The sequence below is a fragment of the Trichosurus vulpecula genome, chromosome 4 (genome assembly GCF_011100635.1).
Source record: "Trichosurus vulpecula isolate mTriVul1 chromosome 4, mTriVul1.pri, whole genome shotgun sequence".
In the NCBI taxonomy this organism is placed as follows: Eukaryota; Metazoa; Chordata; class Mammalia; order Diprotodontia; family Phalangeridae; genus Trichosurus; species Trichosurus vulpecula.
Window position 1 is genome coordinate 33,405,547 of NC_050576.1, and position 24,932 is coordinate 33,430,478.

General features: G+C 51.4%; 1 protein-coding gene across 5 annotated transcripts in view; it reads right to left on the reverse strand.

Annotated features, from left to right (window-relative positions):
• The window catches only part of MAST2 (microtubule associated serine/threonine kinase 2), a 75,973-nt gene extending 65,405 nt beyond the window's left edge, over window positions 1-10,568 (reverse strand). For all 5 annotated transcript variants that reach the window (XM_036753835.1, XM_036753837.1, XM_036753836.1 and 2 more), the window contains exons 1-2: window positions 10,159-10,568; window positions 8,206-8,394 (exon numbers count right to left, since the gene is read on the reverse strand). In XM_036753835.1, the coding sequence (XP_036609730.1) occupies window positions 8,206-8,394; window positions 10,159-10,205 (236 nt within the window). In that variant the 5' untranslated portion in view covers window positions 10,206-10,568. The remainder of the gene's footprint in view (window positions 1-8,205; window positions 8,395-10,158) is intronic.
• Between the last annotated feature and the right edge of the window lie 14,364 nt (window positions 10,569-24,932).

Genomic DNA, 24,932 nt, shown 5'->3' on the forward strand with positions numbered 1-24,932 from the left:
GTGCAGAGCACTCCAGTCATTGTGAAATCCTACAAAGCCATCCCTGCAGCACACAACATAGAGTGTCCCTGACGACACCCTAACAAGCTAATGGGGTTTCCCAAAAAGCTGATCATCACAGACTCTCTCACAGCTGAAAAGGACTTTGAATCCTAGAGAATCTCAGAGTTGGAAGGCAAAGCTTAAACCTCTACAAAATCCCTGGGACACGTGAAGATCTCAAGCAACAGGGAACTGTATTAGGCAACAGGGATACAAAAACAAGGAGCTTCCGTTCTACTGGGTGCTCTACCTGGCCATTCTGGGCACTTGGGGCCAGACATCCCCTGAGGAAGCAGCTTCTCGGGTTCCAAGAGTGAATGCCGCGGTTCCGCATATAATGAGCCATCCTGAGATGGCTACAGGAAGAACTAAGAAGTAATGGTGGCTAGAGACACCACAATGCCCTCATCGCCCGTGCCATCAGTTCCCTCTTCCCCCTTGAGTAGAGCCTCTGGGTACCCTAGACAGCACTCTCATGCCATATCCAGACTAGGAGCACAAGGGACTCAATTTCTAGCCTAAGACCTGAGGCAGCTGACAGCAGCCAAGAACAATGGCACTGAGGCAAAGGGGTTGCCAGGATGGAAGAAACAGAAGAATCCAATGATCTCATGATGATTCTGGGCACAGTCAATGTTCCACAGGGCCAAAATGGCCTTTCCTACAACACAGAGATGATGTCATCTCCCCTCCCCCCAAAAAGAAAAGAAAAACAGTCCATGTGCCCCGACAGATGCTCAAGGGCTGAGCCATCGGCAGAGAAGTCCTGAAAAAGAAACGAGCCTCAAGTCTGATAACACTGAGCACAAGGCAGCTTCTTCCTGATCACTCTTCTCTACTCGGTCAACTCGCATTTATTTACTAAGCTCCATATTCATTAAGCGCCAGGCACTGTGCTAAGCAACGGAGATGCAAAGAAAGGCAAAGAAGAAACAGCTCCCACCCCTGTTCCAGACCATTATTACTGGTGCTACGAGAGATCCCAGTGAGGAAACTCCATCTGAGTCAAAACAGATCAGCCGCTGTCCCATAATTCTTAGAGTTGCTCATATGTGTCCAAGGGAGGACATCTGGACTCTCATCCCTCTCTCTGTCCTGGTCTTTGCCATACTGCAAGTCATCGTAACATGGAAATATTCACTAATACTCTGACCACACTCAAACATCCCTCCCCTCTTAATCTTGCGGCCCACCTTCAATTTACACAAGAATGATGTTAGCACCGAAAGGATGCAGGGGAGGTCCTTGGGAAAACTGGAAGAAACCTTCTTCAGCACCATGCTGGGTCAATAAAGCAGGGGATGCAAATTATGGCGGTGTTCTGGCAGCAATCTGGTGGGAAGACTTTCACCAAAAATGGTAATAATGCTGATTATGCAATACATTCTTTTTTCTAAGAAGTGGTGCTCAACTGCAGTAATAACCTAAATTTAGTAAACTACAAGACCAAAAAACTTGTTGACAGGTTTTAATTTAATTTTTCAAGATGAAATCCCAACCCAAACTTTTGCCCCACTGTTCCTTATGAAATGGTAAATGGATTCACTTATCCTGCCATGCAGAGGTTTTCTGGCATTACTGACCATCTAGGCCAAAAAAGGAAATCTATGAGAAATCTGGGAAACAGCCCATAGGCCTGGCCCAAAGGAGCATCCAGGCACAGACATACAGAATCACTGAATGTCAGCCAAAGAAAATGCCACAAGCCAAGAGGCAGCAGATCTTGCTGGTGGAAGAGCCAGGAAACCATTGTTACTGGATCCAAGGGCATGCATCAGGGAGAAAGGTGTGATGAGACAGGACAGGTAGGAGGGGGCCGGGGTGTGAAAGGCTTTGAATGCCAAATACAGCATTTGTATCTGTGCCTAGAGGCCCTAGGGAGCCAACGGAGAGTACTGAGTAAGGGGTGATGGAGCAGGACAAGCCTTGTGGCAGGCAGATGCACTGGCCGCTACTGCCCCAGTCCAGGCAGGAGGTGATGAGGCCAGCACCAGAAGCAATCAGCAACATTTAGCCCCACCCAACTCCAGCCACCCCCCCACCCTAAACAACAGTAATCCAACAATGTAGCAAGTAAGCAGCCATCCAGCCATTGTCTCAAGAGTCCAAGGGTGAAACTTAACATTTTTGATCTTAGCCAGTTCATCCCAATGTTCTTCCAACCTGTCCCCCAGTGCCCTCCTCCTCTGTCCCCTGGCCACCTCCCCAGCTTCTTTGCCTCCAGCCTCTTCCTTCCGCAGTCCACCTTCCAGAGTTACCCATCTCTGGCTGGGGCTGACCACCTGGTCCTAGACCAGCTTTAAATGACACTCATACTTCCTCCCCTTCCTGCGTGCTCCCTATTTCATTTTCTGCCTCTATGCCTTTGCCTAGGACTCATGCCTGGAGGGACCTGCCTTCCTCTTCACCCTGGCCTCACAATTCTTAGGTTTCTTCAAGGCTTAAGGCTCCACCTGCTCAACTAAAGGAAGCCTTTGCTGCTTTGCCCAGATGTTGGCCTTCTCCCCCTTTCCCTACGCCCACCAAAACTACTGTGTATTTATTTATGTATGTTGACAGGCTTGCATGAAGCATCAGGTCCTTGAGGGCAGGGCTCTTTGTCATCTGTCTCTTGGTCTGCCCAGTGCCTATCACACACAAAAGGGCACGCCATGGGCACACAGCAGTGCCCGCTGAATGAAGCGATCTCTTCAGTCCAGCACACACACAGCCCCTCCTGGCCAGGGCTGCGGGAGGCCCAGAGGAGAGACAACCCACGTCAAACACTCAGCCGGGTCTTCAAGTGCTACAGAAACACGCACCATGTTTATTCTCATTCTCATTAAGTGTTAGCTTCCATTTTCTTTGCCAAAAAAAACGATCTCTGGACTGGAAATAATTGAACAAAAACGTCTAATGAAGGGCTGACACACCCACAGTGAATAAGGGTCTATAGTAAGGGAGTATTCAGACTTAACAAGGTCAAGTCCTCTGGTGCCCAGAGCACTGACAGCAGAACTGGCAGGAATGCTGCTGAGTGGCCACTGCCAATGACTGGCAAAGGCTGTGGAAAATGGGAGACGTTCGTTACCAAAGTCCTGGATGGGAGTCAATGGCCTGGATTTTTAAAAAGGAAAGAGCAGTCTTCCAACTCTAGGCCAATGAGTTTGGATTTGATTCCCAGAAAATTTCTGGGATATATTTTGAATGGGGCCAGTTAGTGAAAGGTAGAAAGGGAGGTCATGATTCCAAAGAGGCAGCAGACATGCTAGACCAACCTCATCCAGGATCAGGAGATTTTAACAAAGTCCCCTTTCCTCTTCTTCCTCCTCCTCCTCCTCCTCTCCTCCAGGCACTGTGGGCCTGCTTGTTATCTATCCCATGTTCAGAGGATGCAAAGAAGCCGGCAGAGCTAAGAGATGCCTGACAGGGTCACAATCCAAGAGGAGCTGCATAGGTCAGAACCCTGGACCAAAATGAACATAATCTCAAATCTGACACTGAGGTCCAAAAAATTAACTTCCTGGATCTGAAATGGGGAGGCACGGCTAGACAGCAGCTTGTCTGAGGACGATCTGAGGGTGCGAGCGGACCTCCACCTCATGGCAGCAGGGTGAGAGCAGTCCAGAAAACTCATGGGGACTGAGGAGGAAAAGAGCATCCAGGAACAAGAGAGGATGGTCGTGCTGACTGTCTTCTGCCTCAGGCAGATCGCACCTAGAACCCTGTGTCTGGCTCTGGGCTCTAGGGGTGCACCCAGAGGAGAGCAAGCAGGCTGGGGAAGGGCCTTGAGCCCACAGCAGAGAACAATCAGTTGAAGGACCCAGGCTCCTTTAACCTGGAGAAGAGATGATCAGGAGGGTCTTCTAGGGTAGAGCTAGGAGCCAGGAGGGATGGGGCCAGACTGAGGCTGGAGATCAGGAACAATTTCCTAACAGTAAGAGTGGCCCCGGCAGCCCTAGAAGACGTGGTCTCCCGCTCTTTGGGAGCCTCAAGGCCGAGGCGAAGTTGTTGGATGCCCTGGTGGTACCCCTGCTTCAGGTCCCCAGCTGGACTGGGTGGCCTCTAAGTGCCCTTCCAAGTATGAGATAAAGCTGGGCTTCACTTCATTCCCACTTTGATACCCCCACGTGCCCTCCTTCTCATCTTGGACCAAGCTCTGCCCTGAGGCCCCACTCTCCTGACTGGTGGCTCATGACCTACTCAGACCCCTCTTTCAGGAAGGGCTCCAGAAGCCTTACCCCTCCCCCACCTCCATCTCTCTTTTATGCTGGGTCTTCCTCCCTTAGAATGCTCCTCAAGGGCAGGGCTTCTGCCCAGCACTTAGCACAAACAATAGCTGATCCATAGTAAACAATCAATGCTCTCTGAGTTCCTCCAATAGGCTACCAACATTCCCCACGTGCACAGATCATTGCGGGCACACACGATGAGAGGAGGAGGCAGGCTTCATCTAGGGCTTGTAAAACACTTTACAATAGGAACTACTTGGAGCCTCACACCCACCCTCTCTGGCATCACCATTTTTCAGATGAGGACACCAAGGCTCAGGGTCAGACAGTGACTTGCCCATGATCACAGAGATGCTAAATGTCGGAGGTCAGATTATACTCTGGTCTCCCAGACTCCAAGTCCATGCCTGAAGGAACAATGACGGCCCACACGTGGGCTGCCCAAGGACTCCCCTGATGTCAGCCCACAGGAAGGATGGGGTCCTGCGCAGAGCCTCGGCAGAGGGATTGTGGGAGGACACAGGAGCTCATTGTGGCCAGGTGGACAAGGGCCAGGTCGGGAGCCACTCCCCTCAGACCTACAGAAGCATCAAAGCTTCCCTCAAAGCAGGTCCTTCCAGGAGCTCAATTTCCCACACTTTGCTGCCAGAGAATGACCCAAAAAAAAAAAAAAATACCAGAATGAAGAGAGAAGACATGGAGCGGTGATGCTGGGGGCCATCCAGTGCAATTCAACCCTTCTGTTTCCCAGAGTGGAAGAGACTTACCCAAGGTCACCAATGGGCTCCAAGGCCAAAGACCAATCAGTAAATATCCCACTGTACACCTGAGAGACACAGAGCCCACCTGACACTCACTAGCAGGGCCTCTCCTTATCTATCACATAGACAGGTTAGAGTCAGTGCACTCTGAGGTGCCCATAGAAGGCCACACACCCAGCCCAGGGCAAAGCCAAAGTTGGCATCCAGATCTCACACCTCTCTAGCCAATGCACCCACCAGAAGTAGGGACCTCCTCGCATCACCCCTGATCTCTCATAAGGGCTCTTTCCTGCTGGTCATGGCTTCTCCTCCAGGTCCTGAGGCTTCAGGCTGCATGTTCTCTCAGGCCCCAGGGGTTACATCCTAGTACCAAATTCCTTGGAGGGCCTGCCTGGGCCAAGTTACAATTCCCTCAGGCCTCACCTGCACCTCACAGAGCAGGAAGGCCAAGGCAGACAGGCCTGTGGACTCTGTCTCTTCCCTCTACACTCACAGACTGCACAGACAGCCTTCCTTTACAGACACTTTTATTCCATTTACTTCATTCGTTAATAGCCTTCTCACCATGATTGTAAAATCTGCACAGAGGCTCAGGAAAGCTCAGCACGTAGCCAGCCGCACCAAGGCCTTGGAAAGTACTATGGCCAGCCCATTAGCCGTTGTTTGTTTGAGAATCGCTTCCGCTGCTGATTAAGATGTGCTGATTTATCAGGCTGTTGTCCTGCTCCAAGCAACAAGGGTGCTGCACTCAGTGCTGGGCCTGGCATCAGAGCACCCAGGCTCCAATGCTGACTCAAACCAGTGGGCTGCTGACTTGTACTTTCCGCCTCTCTGTCCTCCAGGGCCCAGTTCAGCGGCTGCCTCACTGTCCTCACCCATGAGCCTCTGACTGTTCCCCCGTACCTGGAATGCTGTTCTTCCTTACCTCACTCCCTAGCTCCCTGCCCTGCTCCCAGACACTCTCCTTGTCTTCTCTCCTGCCCTACCCCCGCCCCACCTAATTATTCAGCCTGGGAGCCCCGGACAGCTGTACCAAAGCTTCTTCCTGTGGTCCTGAGAACCGGCCTCTCCCACTGTCCATCCTCTTCCTCAGAAGACCTGCCTCCCTTCTCCCCACCATTCCCTGGCCCCACACCACCATCTGCCTCTCGGGGCTTTCTGCCCCAATATTCTGTGTTTAATGCAAGGGTGGGGAACCTGTGGCCTCGAGGCCACACGTGGCCCTCTACTTCCTCAAATGCAGCCCTTTGACTGAATCCAAACTTCAAAGAACAAATCCCCTTAATAAAAGGATTTGTTCTGTAAAACTTGGACTCGGTCAAAATTATTAAAGTCCCATTGCCAATCATGGTCTTTCCCGTGAGTACCCAAAGAACTGGGTGTGCCTGCTCCTCTAATTTCCTACGTTAATGATCAATTCACCACCCAATATGTTGGCGGCCCCAAGCCTGGTGCAGACGCCAGCTCTGGGTTTCCTTTGGGGTGACAGCTGCCCTGATGAGGGCCACCTCAGAGGGTCACTGTGGGGGAACTCTTCTGCAAGCCTCCAAGCACAACAGCGTATTCCCACTGGCTCTCCTTCTTGTGGATTAATCCGGCTGCTCGTGGGTACCCTCTGCCATAAGCATCTGCATTTCAGAAGGCAGGAACAGAACGGATATGTCTTCATTTACCACCCATCTGCCTCTTCCCTGCCTCCCCCCACTGCCCCATGATTCAGCTTTATTTTGTGGGTGGTCTCCTCTCTCTGCCCCTGCATCCCCTTCCAGACTAAGCTCCTTGGGGGAAAAGGCTATTATTTTTATGTAGAAGATTCCCAGATCGATAGGATAGACAAGCAAGGGGGTATAGAAATTTATATTGCCCTACAAGAAAGTAAGGGGAAGGGAGGTTGGGGGGCAGTGGGGTGACAGAAGGGAGGGCAGAGTGGGGAAAGGGGCAATCAGAATATATGCCATCTTGGGGTGGGGGGTGATAGAAATGGGGAGAAAATTTGGAACTCAAAATCTTGTGGAAATCAATGTTGAAAACTAAAAAATATTAAATAATAAAACAATTTTTAAAAAAGGATTCCCAGATCTGTAAATCCCCGACTCCTCCAAGCCCCTGTCTCCAACTGCCTCCTGGCCATCTCAAACCGGATGTCCCATAGACATCCTACATCAACAAGTCCGTCTTTCCCTGCCCCCCACTCCAAAGATTTCTGCTAAGGGCGCCGTCATCTTCCCATATCATCCTGGACTCCTCACTCTGGCTCACCCCTTAGTGTTGCTTGTCCTTCATTTTCCAAGAGGACCAATGACATCAGGGGATGACGTCTTGACTTGCTAATGAAGTGGATTTAAGTCATCAGCCTCACTCTCTCTTCCAGCGGCGGCTGCCAACGGCCCAGGATGCAGCGGATGACCTTGGCGTCATCCGTGTCTGAGCCCTCCATGGCACCTGATTCAGCCGCCTTTATACTCACTGGAACATATTGTTCTCATCTGCCCACTGAATCAGAAGTCTTCACATGGTTGGGGCAGATACACTCCTAACCCACTGACAGGTCTGAGGCCGCTGTACATGCTATAGCTTCTTGGGGCTCACCCCTCCCCAAGCAAGCAGCTGCCAAAACATCTCCCACTCACAAAGCCACCACCTTAGCTCAGGCCTGCAATGATGCTAGCTGTTGTTATAACTTATTATAATAAATTATTACAACAAATGCTATTATTAGAACTTCATGATCATCAGCACTTCTATAGGTTTTTTGCCAAGCCCATTCTCCACCAATGCAGCCCATCCACTGTGAGACAGCACTAACCATTAGGAAGTTCTTCCTGACACTGAGCCCAAATCAGTCTATCACCTCACAGCAACTGTAAGCCGGAAGGGCTCCCCAACCCCTGGTTCAACTCATCAAGGACAGGAATCCCCACGAAAACATTTCCAACTAAGGGTCATCCATCAGTTTCTTCAAGAGCTCCAGTGCTAGGGAACCTGCCCCACCCTGGGCAATGCCCTTATCTCTCAGGGTCATAAGCCTAGAGTAGAGAGAGGGCTCTCCCCCTCCCCACTCCCACCTCGAGTCTCCAAGCTTGCCAGGCAGGGGTTCCCTCCCAGCTGGGCCTCTGGCCTGGGCCAGTACAGAGCCTGTGGGAGCTGGGGGAAGCTGCTTGGCCATCCTGAGCAGTGACTCAAATCCTTACCTCCACAGGAACGGGTGGCAGCTTCCAGGGCCACTCTGCGCTGGCAGGTTCAGGAAAAAGACCGGAGGAGCTGTGGCAAAGGCCCCATCGGCACTGAGAGGAAGCTGGGGGTGGCACAGGGCAGGCGCCGATGCCGAAGAGGGTAAGTGTGGATGGACATCACTGTTTCCTCGACCAAGAGAAGAGATTCTGCCGAGGCATCCCAGCAGAAAAGGCAGGGTCAGTGACAAGCTCTGGACAATCAGGGCCCATTCAGAGCCAGACCCTTATGTAAAAGGCCCAGAAAACCAAGGGGCCCAAACCCAGCCCAAGCAGGGGCTTCTGGACCCTGAAGCCAGGAGTCCACAGGAAGGGGAGCCAGAGCAGCACCATGCCTTAGAACGTGATCTCCCCGAAGGCAGGGACCTTGTTCTGGCCCTTCCTTGCTTACCTAACCCATAATCAATGCTTGTTAACTGCCTGACCGCCTGACTGCCTTGGGGCCCATGTCACTATGCCATGACATGGCAGCCAGGAGGGCCTTTCTGGACCAGGCAAGTCAAGATCTCTGGGTGACCCCAGAGGGGATGGGGGCTCTGGAAGCCCAGAGTGCTCCCCAAGTCAGGCATCGGCTTGGAAGGAGATGTATAAACACAACCACAATCTAACTGGCTGATCCATGGGGGACAGGCTCAAATGCTGAGCATTCAGTCGGCTAAAGTTCAACTCTATCTTTCAAAGCAAATACTAGACTTAGCAACTTCAGCCGCTTCCAAACTCAGTTCCCTCCTGCCCCCAACCCCCCCAGGTCCGGCTGCTGTCCATCATGGGTCAGAGAGTTTCCAAGGCTCTGGAGGCCCCAGGAGCCATTGAGAAACTGCCCCACCTCGGGCCAGGGGAGGAGATGGACACTCCCACCTCATCTGGAGGAAACCTCGAATCCAGAAAGCCCAATCTTGTTTGGGATTAACTGTCAGAGTCACCCAGGAATCCCTTGCCACCAGCAACTCCCAGGGCACCCCCACCATTGGCTGGACAAAGGCCCAGAGCCGGAGCTGCTGGTGGGCAGGGGAGGTTTCCTGAGGGCCCCCTGCCAATGCCGTTTCCCTCCCACCAGCTGGTTTTTGGTCTCTTCTCCTCTCTATTACTGGCATCTGCCCCCAAACACTTCATGTGGCCAGTGAGATCCATTCTGCCAGAGCAGGCATAGTGAATGCAGGGGCTGTCCCAGCACAACTATATCCCAAGTTGGGCCATTACCTAAGACTCCGAGAATCATTAACTCACCCAGTAAACCTGGGCGGACAGGGACCAAAGACAGCCCTCCTGAAGCATGGGGGCTGAACCCCAGCCTCTGCTTCTGTTTCATGAGGTACTTTCAGTCTTATGCTAAGCCCAGGCACTTGGCAGGACCCAGAGGGACAGGAGACACATCTATGTTCCCTGAGCAGGCTACAAACACAAGAACCTGGTAGCTCTAGCCCCTCATTTTCCTGCGTCTAGGATTCCCTGAAGGCTCCAGGGACTTCTTGTCAGTAAGGTCACACGAGCTCCCTGTCTGGTAATCTCTGCTTAAAGAATCCATCAGCTTAGGAGGCAGTGACCCACATACAGTCTGCCTTCTGGCTCCTCCAGCTAACCCACCAATCTTGGGGGGGGGGCCACTCCACTGCCTCATGAACCAATTTCACACTTCTCTCCTAGCTGTAGGCAGGGAGAAACCAGCCAGCCTCCCCTTAGTCTAGCTGAGGCCAGAAGTGGAGGGAGGAGGGACACCAAATCCCAATGTTGGTAGGAACGGCCAAGGTGGGCAAGGACTACAAGCCTGTGGTGGTAAGTGCCCACACCTCAGGGTTTCAGCTCAGACAGAAGGCAACTTCCATGGCTTCCCCCGACCCCAAAGGCTGCCATGTCATCTCAGACAGCCCCAGGCTAACACCGTCAGCCCTCCCACTCCCACACCCTCATCCTTACTGGATCCGAAGAGATGGGGCTCCCAGTCTCTCTCGCCTCCGTTTCATGCTGCTGCTGCTGCTGCCTGGGCACCTCCAGCCCCTGTTATAGCTCAGAGCAGGGATTAGGGCGTGGGGCAGAACCCAGCCAAGGCAATGACACACTGAGCTCCGAGACACCCCCGGGGCTCAATCCAAGGGACTTCCCAGGGTCGGCTCTCCTGTGTCCAACGGACCTAAGAGCCACTGCCCTGGAGTCTCCAAAAAATGGAAAGGTAGTCCTGGCTGACACTGATTTGGAAGAGGAGGCACCAACCTGCCGGCAAGGCCCTCCTGACATCACTCACTCTGGCCAGTGGCAGCGGCAGCAGCAACAGCCCCAACAGCCCAGGGCCAGGGTCGGTCTGGAAACGTGTCCCCAGCTCCGTGCCACTCGCCACTGTCCGCACGTCAGGCGAGCTCCCATGGGGGGAGGGAAAGGGGGAGGAGGCCTGGCACAGGCCCTACATACCGACAGGCAAACTCACACTGGGACAGAAATACAGTTATCACTCACAGAAACCCAAGAGCTGTGAACAGACCACAGAACAGCTGCTCCAGGCAGGGGCTGGGGGCACAGGGGACCGAGCGGGCTCATCAGGCCATTTTTGGAAATCAAAGTGCTCAAGAATCTGCGCTTCCCCAGGCAGGGACCAACCCCGAGGGGGCCCAGGGCCAGAAAACGACAAAGTGAGGCTGGGAGAAAAACCTCAGCTCTGGTCCATTCACTCCTCCGTGCATCTGCGATAGAACACTCCCACTCCGGTAGAACTTGAGGATTTAGTGATTTAAGCTGGGAGGGCAGCGCTGCGCATATGACTCCCAGTTTGTAGCTAAGGGAAGAGGCTTGGAAGCAAATGCCTTGCTACCCAGCCCCACAGCTTCAAGGCAGAGGCCATGTCCACATCACCTCTCACTGCCTGGTGCTAGGCAGGGCGCACCAGAGAGGCCCCGGGGCCCCGACTGGCCATGCGCCCTGGACCTTCCCCAGGCCTGCAACCTCAGACCCTCGGCTGTCTGTGTCCCAGGCATAGGGGAGAAATCAAGATGGAGGCCAGCTCCCCACTCCTGGAACAGCTGCCAACGTGGACAGGCTCAGTGCTGACCAATATTCTACAGCAATAAATACAGTAAACATTATCAGCTAAAGTTTCTTGCTCAGGGTCTGAATTTCAATTTCCTGAAATCTGGCCATCAAAGGGTTAATAACCTCCCCTCCCCCCCACCCCAAACATAGCCAACCCAAAAATAACCTGGCTCATGGCCTTGGGCAGGGACCACAGTGATCCCAGTGATCACCACCCCTTGGCTCCCTCCTGGCCACATGACCCCAGGAGGGTCACTGGCACCTTTAAATATACACACACTGAGCAGGAGAGCAGAGGGGAGAGCAGGGCCCAAGCTGCTGTTCCTCCAGGCCGCACAGTCACACAGACCCACCTTCCCAAAGACCAAGATGGTGCCCAGCACCTCACTCAGTGCTTTGAATATGGAAAGGACTTCTCAAATGTAACTGAACCACAGATTTGGGTCAGGAACCAGAAACAGAACCACAGAATCCCCCAGATAGCCTAACCCATAGCTCCTGGAACAGGGGCTCCCTTCTATCACCTTTCCATTCCTCTCTCAGACTGCCTGAATTGTTAGGACTTTTCTTTCAAGTCACTTTCTCTGCACCTTTTCCCCACTTCTAGTTCTGCCCTCTGGGTCAAGCAGGACAAGACCCGTCCCTCCTCCACAGGACAGTCCTTCAAACAAGTGACAACGGTTCGTGTAGGCTCCAGCCAAACACCCTCCATGTCCTTCATCTGATCTCCATGTGACCCCGACTCCAGACCTTTCCCATCCTAGCTGTTTTCCAACATCCTGAGCTGAATACAATGCCCCAGATGAGACCCCAGCTGCAAAGGCCCTCAGGGATGGGCCATGAGGTGGTTGGCAGTATGGCCCACAAGGAGGAGCTCAGAAGATCATGGCAGCTCTCCTTTCCACAATCCCCTAGGGCTCCCCCATGTGTCTGTGAAGTGAAGCAAACACCTCCCAACCCTGATATTCAGAGCCCTCCAGGATCTGGTTCTACTCTGCCCTCCCAGTCTTTGGTCACATCACTCCCCTCGCCATGCTGTGTGCCCCAGCCAACCCAGCCTCCTTGGCTCACCCCCTTCTCTTCTAACTTAGCCCATGGGCCCCCCTCAAAGGCCCCAGGGTACTCTGCCCTCATGCCATGGTTGTTCATGCCATGCCATTTATCTCCAGGGAACTGGAAGCTCCTTGACCACAGGCTGGGGTCAGTTATCTTCGAAGGCTGATGAGCAGTGAGCAATAGCTCCAGTCTCCAGAGCACATTCCACTGGTGCTCTCATTCTCCCCATTCTACAGAAGATGAAACCATGACTCAGAGAGGTTAAGACAGGGTCACACAGCATGGAACCAACTAAGGCAGACTCTGAATTCAGGTCTTGCCACCCCCATGTCCAGTACTCTCGCACCATACCACAGAACGGAGACATCAGTGGTTGCGTGGAATAAGGTAGAGAAGGAGCCATCATACCACACTGTCTTGGAACACCACTGCCTGCTCCCTCTCAGAAGCTTCTCTGGGGAGATGGGGCAGTAGCTACAACCCGGCAGGCCCCCCACGCCAGGGCACATGATAAGCCATGCCAACGCTCAGCTTCTGCGACCTGGCCACACACATCTTTTTGGGAGGGTCTTGCTCTTGTCCCTGCATCAAGTCCCCAAACCTCTTGGCCCATCATCCTTCAGTCACAATCACTAGGGAAGGCATGCATGACCCTGAACATGCTATCTCCACCGAGTCACCAGGAGCCCTTTGCCAAGAGGACACAAAGCTGGGTCTGAACCTGCATGCCCTGACTCCCAAGTTCTGCATCTTCACCACGCCAGGACACTTTGCTATACTCCTGCCATGGTGGGGGGGAGCCCCCAGTGATGGGAGGCACAGAGTCCACAGGAGAGCAGAATTAGGCAGATTCAGAAATGATTGAATGGTGACCTAAGAGTCATCATTATTTGCTTGAATGGATACCTAACTCACTAGAGTCTTGAGTCCAAGCTGAAAAAGTCCCAACTAGAACAATGAAACTTAGTAAGGGCAAACTTGGGTTTGAAAAAACCAGCGTCACAAAACTAGGATAGGGAAGACATAGGTAGGCAACAGTCATTCTGAAAAAAATCTAGAGGGTGAAGCGGACAGAGTGGAATCTGGGTTAACTGAGAGGGAAGAGGGGCTACTTCCTGGGCCAGTTCATAGCTAGAACTCTGGGAGTCCATTTTAGGAAAGATCCCCAAGCTGGAGAGTGCCCAGGAGATGGAGAACACAGCTGAGGATGCTGAGCCTCGAAGAAAAGAGACTGAGGAGGAAGATGAAGACTGCCAGAAAGAGAGCTGAGCTTTGTTCTGCTGGTCCTGAAGACAGACTCTCATGCAGCAGGACAGAGCAGCTGAGAGGCAGATTTCTACTCCATAGAAGAACAGAGAGTTGTCTGAAGATGAGACAGGCTGCTTTGTAAGATAGTGACCTCAGGGGGGCGGAGCCAAGATGGCGGCTGGTAAGCAGGGAATAGCGTGAGCTCTGTACCGAGTCCCTCCAAAAACCTATAAAAAATGGCTCTGAACCAATTGTAGAACAGCAGAACCCACAAAACAGCAGAGGGAAGCAGGGCTCCAGCCCAGGACAGCCTGGATGGTCTCTGGGTGAGGTCTATCCCACACAGAGCTGGGAGCTGGGAACGGAGTAGAGCAGAGCCCAGCCTGGGCGGCGTGGACCAACAAGACCAGCAAATGGGCAGAGCATGCCCTAGCGCCCTGAATCAGTGAGCTGCGGCAGTTACGAGACTTCTCAACCCACAAACACCAAAGGCTGCTGAGAAGGTTAGTGGGAAAAGCTGCGGGAGTGGAAGGAGTTCGCAGGGGCAGCGGAGGTGGGGTAGCCAAGGCTGCTGTTGCTTCCCGCTCCAGGCCCACCTGGTGGGAGGAATTAAGTGGCGGATCAGAGCAGGGGTGCACAGCCTGCTGAAGATCTAAGCCCAGTTCGGGTTGGGGGTTCTTGGGGAAGGAGCAGTGCTGGTGTGGCAGAGCTGGCACCTCTCCCCCAAACGTGGAACATAGAACTCTGTAGTCTACAAGCAGTCATACCCCACTGAAAAACTCAAAGGTCAAGTTAGTTGGCTGGGAATATGGCCAGGCAGCGAAAACGCACCGAGATTCAGTCTCAGACTTTGCATTCTTTCTTTGCTGACAAAGAAGACCAAAACATACAGACAGAAGAAATTAATAAAATCAAAGAGCCTACAACAGAAACCTCCAAGAAAAACATGAACTGGTCCCAGGCCATGGAAGAGCTCAAAAAGGATTTGGAAAAGCAAGTTAGAGAAGTAGAGGAAAACTTGAGAAGAGAAATGAGAAGGATGTGAGAAAACCATGAAAAACAAGTCAATGACTTGCTAAAGGAGACCCAAAAAAATACTGAAAAATACACTGAAGAAAACAACACCTTAAAGAATAGACTAACTCAAATGGAAAAAGAGCTCCAAAAAGCCAATGAGGAGAAGAATGCCTTGAAAGGCAGAATTACCCAAATGGAAAAGGAGGTCCAAAAGACCACTGAAGAAAATACTACTTTAAAAATTAGACTGGAGCAAGTGGAAGCTAATGACTTTATGAGAAATCAAGATATTATAAAACAGAACCAAAGGAATGAAAAAATGGAAGACAATGTGAAATATCTCATTGGAAAAACCACTGACCTGGAAAATAGATCCAGGAGAGATAATTTAAAAATTATTGGACTACCTGAGAGCCATAATCAAAAAAAGAGCCTAGATATCATCTTTCAAGAAATTATCAAGGAGAACTGCCCTGATATTCTACAGTCACAGGGCAAAATAGAAATTGAAAGAATCCATCGATCGCCTCCTCAAATAGATCCCAAAAAGAAATCTCCCAGGAATATTGTCGCCAAATTCCAGAGCTCCCAGATCAAGGAGAAAATACTGCAAGCAGCCAGAAAGAAACAATTTGAGTATTGTGGAAACCCAATCAGAATAACCCAAGATCTGGCAGCCTCTACATTAAGAGATCGAAGGGCTTGGAATACGATATTCCGGAGGTCAATGGAGCTAGGATTAAAACCTAGAATCACCTACCCAGCAAAACTGAGTATCATGCTCCAAGGCAAAATATGGATTTTCAATAAAATAGAGGACTTTCAAGCTTTCTCAGTGAAAAGACAAGAACTGAATAGAAAATCTGACTTTCAAACACAAGAATCAAGAGAAGCATGAAAAGGTAATCAAGAAAAAGAACAAGAAAAAGAAATTGCAAGGGACTTACTAAAGGTGAACTGTTTTGTTGACATTCCTACATGGAAAGATGACAAGTATGATTCATGAAACCTCAGTATTAGGGTAGCTGAAGGGAATATGCATACATATATGTTTATGTATATATATGGGTGAATGTGTATGTATGTATACATCTATGTGTGTATGTGTGTGTATATATATATATATATATAGAGAGAGAGAGAGAGAGGACACAGGGTGAGTTGAAGATGAAGGGAAGATATCTAAAAGAAATAAAATCAAATTAAGGGATGAGAGAGGAACATACTGAGAGAGGGAGATAAGGAGAGATAGAATGGGGTGGATTATCTCGCATAAAGGAGCCAAGAGCAAGCAGTTCTGTGGGAGGAGGGGAGAGGGCTGATGAGGGGGGAATGAGTGAACATTGCTCACTTCAGATTTGGCCTAAGGAGGGAATACCATACATACTCAATTGAGTATCTTACCCCACAGGAAAGAAGAGGGAAGAAGATAAAAATAAATGGGGGGGATGACGGAGGGGAGGGCAGATGGGGGTGGAGGTAATCAAAACAAACACTTTTGAAAGTGGACAGGGTCAAGGGAGAAAATTCAATAAAGGGTGATGGGTTGGGAAGGAGGAAAATATAGTTAGCCTTTCACAACATGAGTATTGTGGAAGGGTTATACATAATGATACACATGTGGCCTGTGTTGAATTGCTTGACTTCTTAGGGAGGGGTGGGGTGGGAAGGGAAGAGGGGAGAGAATTTGGAACTCAAAGTTTTAAAAACAGATGTTCAAAAACAACAAAAATGTTTTTGCATGCAACTAGAAAATAAGATACACAGACAATGGGGTGTAGAAATTTATCTTGCCCTACAAGAAAGGAAGGGAAAAGGGGATGGGAGGGGAGTGGGGTTACAGAGGGGAGTGCTGACTGGGGAACAGGGCAACCAGAATATACGCCATCTTGGAGTGGGTGGGAGGGTAGAAATGGGGAGAAAATTTGTAATTCAAACTATTGTGAAAATCAATGCTGAAAACTAAATATGTTAAATAAATTAAAAAATAAAAACAAATGAGGAAACTGAAGAAAAAAAAAGATAGTGAGCTCACTGTCAATGGAGGGTTTCCAGTGAAAGCTGGAGGATTCTCAGGATCTGCACCTATCACCTACTCAGTGGCGCTGTTCTGAGAGAACTCTAAAGGGAAGTATAGGGATGAAGACAAGGATGGTGGCAATGCCAAGAAGGAAGGCTTTGGTCTGCACTGCTGCTCGAGTCAGGCCTCTGGCCAATACTACTGCTGAAAACCAAGAGAAAACTCAGGTGGGCCCACAGAGCAGCTTGATATGGATGAGCATCCGGTGAACCTGCTAGGGTTCTGGGCTAGGCCTGGCCAAGACATCTCATGAATAGACAAGCAGAGGCAGCTACCCGGGGGCTTGAAAAAGCAGCTGCTGCCTCCCCTGTGCTGGGGGACCCTTCCCCTCTCTCTTCTGCCTGCATTCTGGCTAAAAATGACATCAAAACTGTCCACTCAAGGGGAAGCTCCCTCCAACCAAGGATAGGCATTCTTTTGCTTTTTTCTTAGCTTTGCTCCAAAGAACATAAAAGTAATTCATGAGCGAGTGACTCAAGCCTGAGAGCAGGGCCTCTGCTAGATGAAGCAGCTCCCAGGCCAGAAAAGGAAACTGGAGGCAGGCGGCAAAGGGACAGTAAGACTGGCTTTGCCAGGGGCTTCTAAGAGTCTTGAGTCTGCCCAGGCCTGATCCTAACAATGAGAGATGGAGATGAACTGTCCCAAACTAAATTGGAAAGCTGGGTGCTCTTGGAATCCCTCTCACGACCATGGGCTGGGCAGGAGCAAGGAAATAGAACATGACTAAATATCTTAGAAAACCCTCCACAATCTCAGCTGGAAGAGGACTTGGAGATGCACAAGTCCACCCAACCAAATTCTTTATATTACAGGTGAGGAAACGGAGACCTGTAAAAGACATGTCCATCCAAGGCCTCATACGGTTAGGAGCAGCACAAGCACCATTCAAAGCCAGGACACCTGATGCCCACCACACAGAACATGATCAATCTTAGAAAAGGAACTGCCACACTGGGGCAACAGGACAGCAAGGGGGCCTAGAGCCACATCAGGTCATCTCGGAGCAGACGGGGCCATGACTGTAGACCTTTAAGTGTCTGAAGGACCAGAAGCCGGGTGAGGCATTGCTTCTCCTCTGCTTAGCCCCAGGGAGGTAGACGGCACTCAGTTAGCTACCACGTTAATTAGTAACTGGTGGTGAGCTCCCCATCCCTACAGGCAGAGGCTGGGGATCACTGCCAAGATCATTAGACTCAATCAAGCCTGACGAGGGTTCAAGAAAGTTCCAGTCTTTTGTTTTCGTTAGCAGTGTCCTTGGCCTAGTCACTCACCTTCTCTCTAAAATGAAGGGCTTAGCCTAGAGAGCAGGGAAGGCTAATCTGTCTACAACATGCTATGATGCTGTCCTGTGCAGCTTTGAACACTCTAGGCATCAGCAGCTGGCCAAGAACAGGCTCTGGCTCGCCGCACCAGCCCCAATGCCGAGCACGGCCCACTGGAGACTGGGAAAGGGCCCAGTTAAGCCTTCTGTTGACTTAGGAAGGGAGGACCAGGGCCCAGCAGAGAGGGATGACAGCAGGAAGAGAAGATCAATTTGGTCACTGTCTCTGGTGACTCAAGGGGTCTCTGTAACTTCCAATGTTTTGCCCACAGTCCCCCAAGACTGGAACAGACTCTCCCATCTTCAAGGCCCATCTGACTCAAGAGGCCTTTTCCTCGTCTGGTCCCTCCTCATCCAGCAACCTGTAGCAAGCAGTGACTCCTTTCTCCTTGGTCCACTCAGACCACTGGGTCATTGCTTCAGGGCATTTACTGGTTTTCCAGTCATTTGGAAATCCGTATCATGGAATGAAAGGATCTCTTCACATCTGGTCTGCAAAGGCTCAAATCCTTGGCTGGGTGACTGTGACCTCTCCCAAAGCTTTGGTTTCCCTAACTGTATAAAGGGGAATTGCAGATGTTTGACTCCCTTTTCAAAGTGGGTATCACAATGTTGGAGGGGATGTGGCAAAAACGAGACTTTAATGCACTGCTGGCGGAGTTGTGAACTGATCCAACCATTCTACAGAGCAATTTGGAACTATGCCCCAAGGGCTATAAAACCGTGCATACCCTTTGACCCAGAAACACCATTTCTAGGTCTGTATCTCAAAAAAGATAAAAAACAAAAATCACTATGGATGACCACACTGAGAGGTTTCAGAGAGCAAGGGAAAGAAAACCTTGAATCTGTTTGTTAATCAAAATAATCACTCACATTTGTATCTGTTCACAAAGCACTTTACAAGCACTGATCCGCATGACCAGCCTGTGCAGTAGATTCCATCACCATTCCATGTTACAGATAACAAAACTGAGGACAAGAAAGGATTGGTGACTTACTCAGTATCACACAGCTCCACAGGGATGCTGAAGCCTAGTCCTCCTGGCGGGGAGTCCAGTGCCCTGCCAGCACACGCACCCACACCAGGGTACCGTCACCTCTGCTCTCCAGGAGGCGCTGGGCCCTCCCAAACACCCCCTGTCTGGACACAGGCCACGCCAGGCTCATACAGGGCCCTAGCCCTGGACACAGGGAGCCATCCAGGGACCACACACAACCTGCCTACCTTGACTTGGAGCCGATGCCCCCCACAGCTCCCATAAGCAAGAGCTAGAAAGGACAACCAAAGAGACCATCGAGGCCCAGCCCCTCATCTGACACAGGAGACTGAGGGGGGAGCGGGGAGGGCCCCAGGGCAACATCAGTACAAGGTCAGTCACAGCGGGAAGAAGAGAAGCAGAGGGGAAAGAGGAGCCCTCCCTGGCCAGGGTGCACTGCTCTGCTGGGGCTGCCCACCCACCCGGAGCCTCCAAAGCCAGGCACTCCCTGCACCCAAGACGCCCCTCTTGAGAGGGTGGGCAACATGCAGAGAATCCCCAGAAGACCACTGGAAGCCAAGACCACCATTGCCTCAGCTTTCTCTGGGCCCACTGAGGGATGCTAAGTGGCCATTCCTGGACAGGACAAGCAGGTCCCAAGCCCTGGGGGAGGCCAGATGGCGGGGCCAGGGATATGCCAGACTGACCCCTCCATCCCTACCTCAAGCATCAGGAAGGGAGGGAGGTGGGGTGGGGGGAAACAAAGAAGAAGAAAGGTACTCACAAGCTGCCTCTTCTCGGAAGACTCAGCTCCTTCTAAAAAACAACAAAAAAAAGGCTGGTCAGCACTAATCTCTAAGGTTTGCAAAGTGCTTTACAAATAGGATCACATTTTTTCCCCATCACCACCCTGGGAGGTAGGTGCCAGTCTTCCTGACTGTGGCACTCGATCCACTGCCCACCCAGCTACCACAGGTGCCTCTTGAGAGGGGCAGCCAAAGGAAGTGGGCATGTCCAGCCTAGAAAAAAGAAGACACTGAAGCTGGAGCTGAAGGGCGGCCAAAGGGAAGAGGAATCAGCCTGCTTCTGCCTGGGTCCCAAGGCCAGTGGGTGGGGGGGCCAACCTCAGCTGGCTATCCGGAAGAACTTCCAGAGAGGGAGAGCCATTCCGGGGTGGGGAACGGAACCTGGGGAAGGGGAAACCTGCAGGGGAGTGGCCTGGGGAGGTGGGGGGAGAGGCCTGGGGCAGTGGGCAGCTCCCCTCCATGGAAGTTTCCCAGAAGAGGTCGGATGACCCCTTGTCCACACACCATAGTAGGGATGCTTTTAGGGCCTGGGCTGGACTCAACGGTGCTGAGGCTCCTGGGGAGAAGGGGAGAGGCCAGCGCCTAAGGAGGCAGAACAAACAAACCTAACCACTTATTGCCATCCCAGAGAGCCAGGAGGAATACGGTCAGAAAGCCAAAGGGGTCAGGCTGGCCACCAGGGGGCGGCATCTCCCCAGCCAAGAACCCTGCTGTCCAGCTGTAGAAGCTGAGGCCTGTCTGGGAAAGGCAGTGGCCGGACTGGCCCAGAGCAGGGTCCTGGGCCACGCTTCGGCACGTCCACCATCCGGAGACTGCAATATTCCCCCTTTACCGCAGCCTCACACACCCCCTGCTTCCTCAGGATGCAGCTCCAGCACCATCTGTGTAAGCGGTTCCTGAGCAGCTATGGTGGATGGAGAACAGGCCCTGCAGTAAGACCTGAGTTAAATTCCTGCCTCATATACTAGCTGGGTGATGTAAGCAACTCACTGAAGCTCCGTCTGCCTCAGTTTCCTCAACTGTCAAATGGAGACAATAATAGCCCCTCTCCCAGGTTGTCAGGAGGATGACATGAAATGGGATTTGTAAAGAGCTTTGCAAACCATAAAATGCTCTTCAAAATGCTGGCTTATTCTTATTACCGGGGCTGCTAAGTGGCACCACAATGTACAGAGCACCAGGCCTGGAGTCAGGAAGACTCATCTTCCCAAGTTCAAATCCAGCCTCAGACACTCTGGGCAAGTCACTTAACCTTGTTCGCCTCAGTTTCCTCATCTGTAAAATGAGCTGGAGAAGGAAACGGCCAACCCCCTGGTATCGTTGCCAAGAACACCCACAGAGTTAGACACAACTAAACGACCCCCTCACCCATTAGTATTTCTTGCACTGATCCACTCTGTACTGATTTATTTACATAAAAGTTTACCCAGGGAAGCCCAGCAGAACAGACAAGAAAGACGGCCGTTTCCACCCTTGGGTGGCAAAGAGGGAAGGATGTGACTGGGTGATCACTGCTTCATTCTCCTATGTCTAAGAGCCTTAGATCATTCACTACCTTGGCTACATCCAACACCTGCAGTCTAAGGGCTCGATGCTTTTAGGTCCAGAACCAAGCCCTCTTTTGCTGGTCCTCCAGGCAGGAAGGAGTTCCTCTCCAGACCAGACAGGGCCTGGTTAACCTTGTCAAAACCAGCTTAGCTTCTCTCCCACCGCCAGCACTCATAGAGAGTGAACAACACGTTTATCCCAATAGAAATCAGGCCACTGCGCATGCCAGTGAAGACAGCAGCATCCACAGTAGCCAGATGGAAGCTGGAGAGTGTGACCAAGACAAGAAGGAGCTCAGCGGAGAAGCCCTTTCTTTGTGCTTTCTGAAGAGGAAGGTGCTAGACACCCCAGGGCTGCTCTCCTGACTGGGCTGAGCCCTCCTTTCTGGCCAACCCCCAAGCTCAGAGGTCTCTCCACCGATCAGGGTCACTCCTCCTCGTGCTCATGGTGCACAGCACCCAGCCTCTGAGCAGATGGTCCCAAATCCAGCTAACTGTACAAACTGGCCAACTCCCCAGAACTTCCCTCACCCGCTTCCCCAGGGAATGCGCCACAGGGGCCTGCTGGCAATGCTAGAGCTCAAGAGGAGTAACTGAATCCTCCAGCTGACGACAGGTTGAAATGCCAATTAGCTGCCTCCAGCATCCACTCCTAGGTTCCTGCAAAGGAAAGCTGGCCAGGCTTCAGGCCCAAGGTACCAAGGGTCCCATCCCCTTTGCTTCCTTTCTAAATAACAGAAAGAGGGGACAAAGATATCGCATTGCTACTGTGTTTAAGGGTCACATGTTATTTTGTGAACATTAGCAAGGTACAATGTCCAGGACAGGGGACAGCCCCTTCTCCAATCACAAACTACTGGCATTCCAACTCTTCCTCTGCCTTGCCACTCCAAATCAATTCTTTTAGCTGCCCTTCTAATCCCTCAGTTCTGTTCCAGACCATCTCCCCTGCACTAGTCCCTACCTTCCCCACCCTGACCCCTTGGTGAATTGGTGCAGCTCTATACTATTCACCTCTATTGAGATCTTTGCTCTGGCAACCCCCCACCTGGATCACTCCCACCATCAGTGCAGAAATTCACAAGCGTGTAATGGCTATATTCCATAACGACTGGGCTCTCACTGCTGCCTGGTAATCCTCTGACACCTCCCTATCTCATATTCCACAGTAGCTCTTCAAACTTCATCCTTCCTCAAACCTCCCAAAGCTCCTCTACTCCTACTTGTTCAGCTTCCTATTTCCTCCTTCACTCTTGTCTCACACAAAGAGGTAGCCTCGACATGCATAAGTAATCCCATTCTACCCCCCTTCTCTAGCACATCGCCCCTTCCAGCAGCCCCACACAACCACTGATGTTCCATCTCTCCCTCCCCACTGCCTACAAACATGCTTGTGTCTCGCCCATCCGCCCATCCACCCATCCATCCATCTACCCCTCCGCCCCTCCATCCATCCATCCATCCATCCATCCCCATCAGCTAGCATCCTATATCTCTTCTGCCTTTGAGGCTAAACCTGTTGAGGAGGCTGTCTATAAATGGTGCCTCCACTTCCTTTCCCCTTGATATCTGCTTAATCCTGTATAATCTGACTCCTTATCATTTAACCAAAACTACTCTGTCCAAAGTGACCAAGGGTCTCTTAATTTCCAAATCCAATGACCTTTTCTCAGTCCCTTCTTGACCTCTCTTGTAGCCACTGATACCACTGATGACCCACTTCTCCACGACACTCTCCTCCCTCTTAAGTGTCTGTGACACGGCCCTCTCATGGTTCTCCTATCTGAGCACCCCTCAGTCTCCTTTGTTAGTCCTTCGTCCCTGTCACATGTGATGACTGGAAGGTTTCCTGGGGGATCTAACCCGGGCCCTCCTTTCTTTTCCCTTTATACTAATCGCTTGGTGATATTTTCAGCTCCCATGGATTCAATACCATGTCTATGCAGAGGATTCTCAAATATGCTTATTCAATTCTAATTTCTCTGCTGATCGCCAGCCTCTCATCCCCAAATTCCTACTGGCAATCCCAAACTCGGTGTCCCATAAACAACTCAAACTCATTATGTCCAAAACTTAACTCATGATCATTTTCCCCAAAACCTCCCCATTACTGTCCAGGGTCACCCAGGCAAACTTGATTCCTTGACTCTTGACCGCTCCACCACCCCCCCCGCCCCACCCACCATACATCCAACTTGTTGTCAAGGCCTGTTGATTTTCCCTTTGTGCCATCTCCGCAATCCCCTGGTACAAGCCGTCATCACCTCACATCTGTACAACTGCAACAGCCGCTTTGAGGCCTGCCTGCCTGCCCCAGGTCTCTCCCTACTCCCGGCTATCCTCTACCCTGCTGCCAAAGTGTTTTCCTAAATCGCAGCACTGCTCATGTCTTGTCTCCTCTCCCCTCTCCTCCTCCTCTCTCTCTCCATCTTTCTACCTCTCCCTTGCCCCTCTTTCCAGTGGCTCCAGGATCAAAGCCCTTCATAACCTGCCCCCCCTTTCCAGTCTTCACACACCACACACATATACCATGATACAGTGACACTCTGTAGACTAGATCCTCCATATCTCTGACTCCTGGACTTTTCACTGGTTTTCCTCTATGTCTGAGACCCCTTTATACTTCCACCTCCCAGCTTCCTTCAAGTCCCGGCTCAATTTCACCTCTGACAGGAAGCCTTTCCCAGTCCCCATCATTCTGGTGCCTTCACAGTTGCTGAATGCTGCCTCCCTTGTTGGGCAGTGAGCTCCTAGAATGCAGAAAACTGGTCTTTGCCATTAGCACAGTGCCTGACTCATGGTAGGCTCTGGGGTCCCCCTCCTCCCAAGGAGCTGGCCACTTCCTGTCTCCTAACTCTCAGAGTCAACTAGAGCTTTGTTCCCACTTCCTTGGGGCATTAAAGAGCTTCCCCAGGCACCTCGAATGCTCTAAGTCTGTGGTTCTGTGAAACCTGGCACCCAGAACTAGACAGGCCTGGCAGATCTGCTGCTCCCACCCTAGCTAAGACCGAGACACCCTGGGGAATGTGTGCTTGGTCACCACACAGAACACAGTTGCCTGCCAAAGCTACCAGGTAAACATAAGAGATTCCATATTCATTCTGCATAAATTTATTTCTGTATGTGCTATCTCACATTAGAAGGGAAGCTCCTATGGACAAGGACACTTCACTTTTGCTTCTGTGTCCCCAGGGCCCAGCATGGGACCTGGCACACAGTAGGCACTGAAGTGATGTGTGCATAGAAGGCACAAGGGAAGGCTCTGGTGAATACCCAGAGGAAAGAGAGAGCTGGACCAGATCATAAGGCCTCCCAGGGTACAGCCCAGGGCTAAAAGCTGGAGATACAAGGGGAGGAGGAAGCAAGAGGAGCAAAGATGGGCCAGGCTGAGGGGTCAGCATGGGAATCCTGTGTCCTGGTTAAATTACTCCTGCCTGATGAGATATATGAGTTCACTGACAAGAGGAGAAAATAATCCAGCCAGTTCCTTGGCCCTCCCCAGGCCATCACCTGGTCGGACCCCCTGCAAAGTCCCAGCTCCTTCCACCCAGCCAGCCTCCTCAGCTTCCTCCTTCTCAAGATTCCCACTCATCTCAGATTCCCTCAGCACCTGCT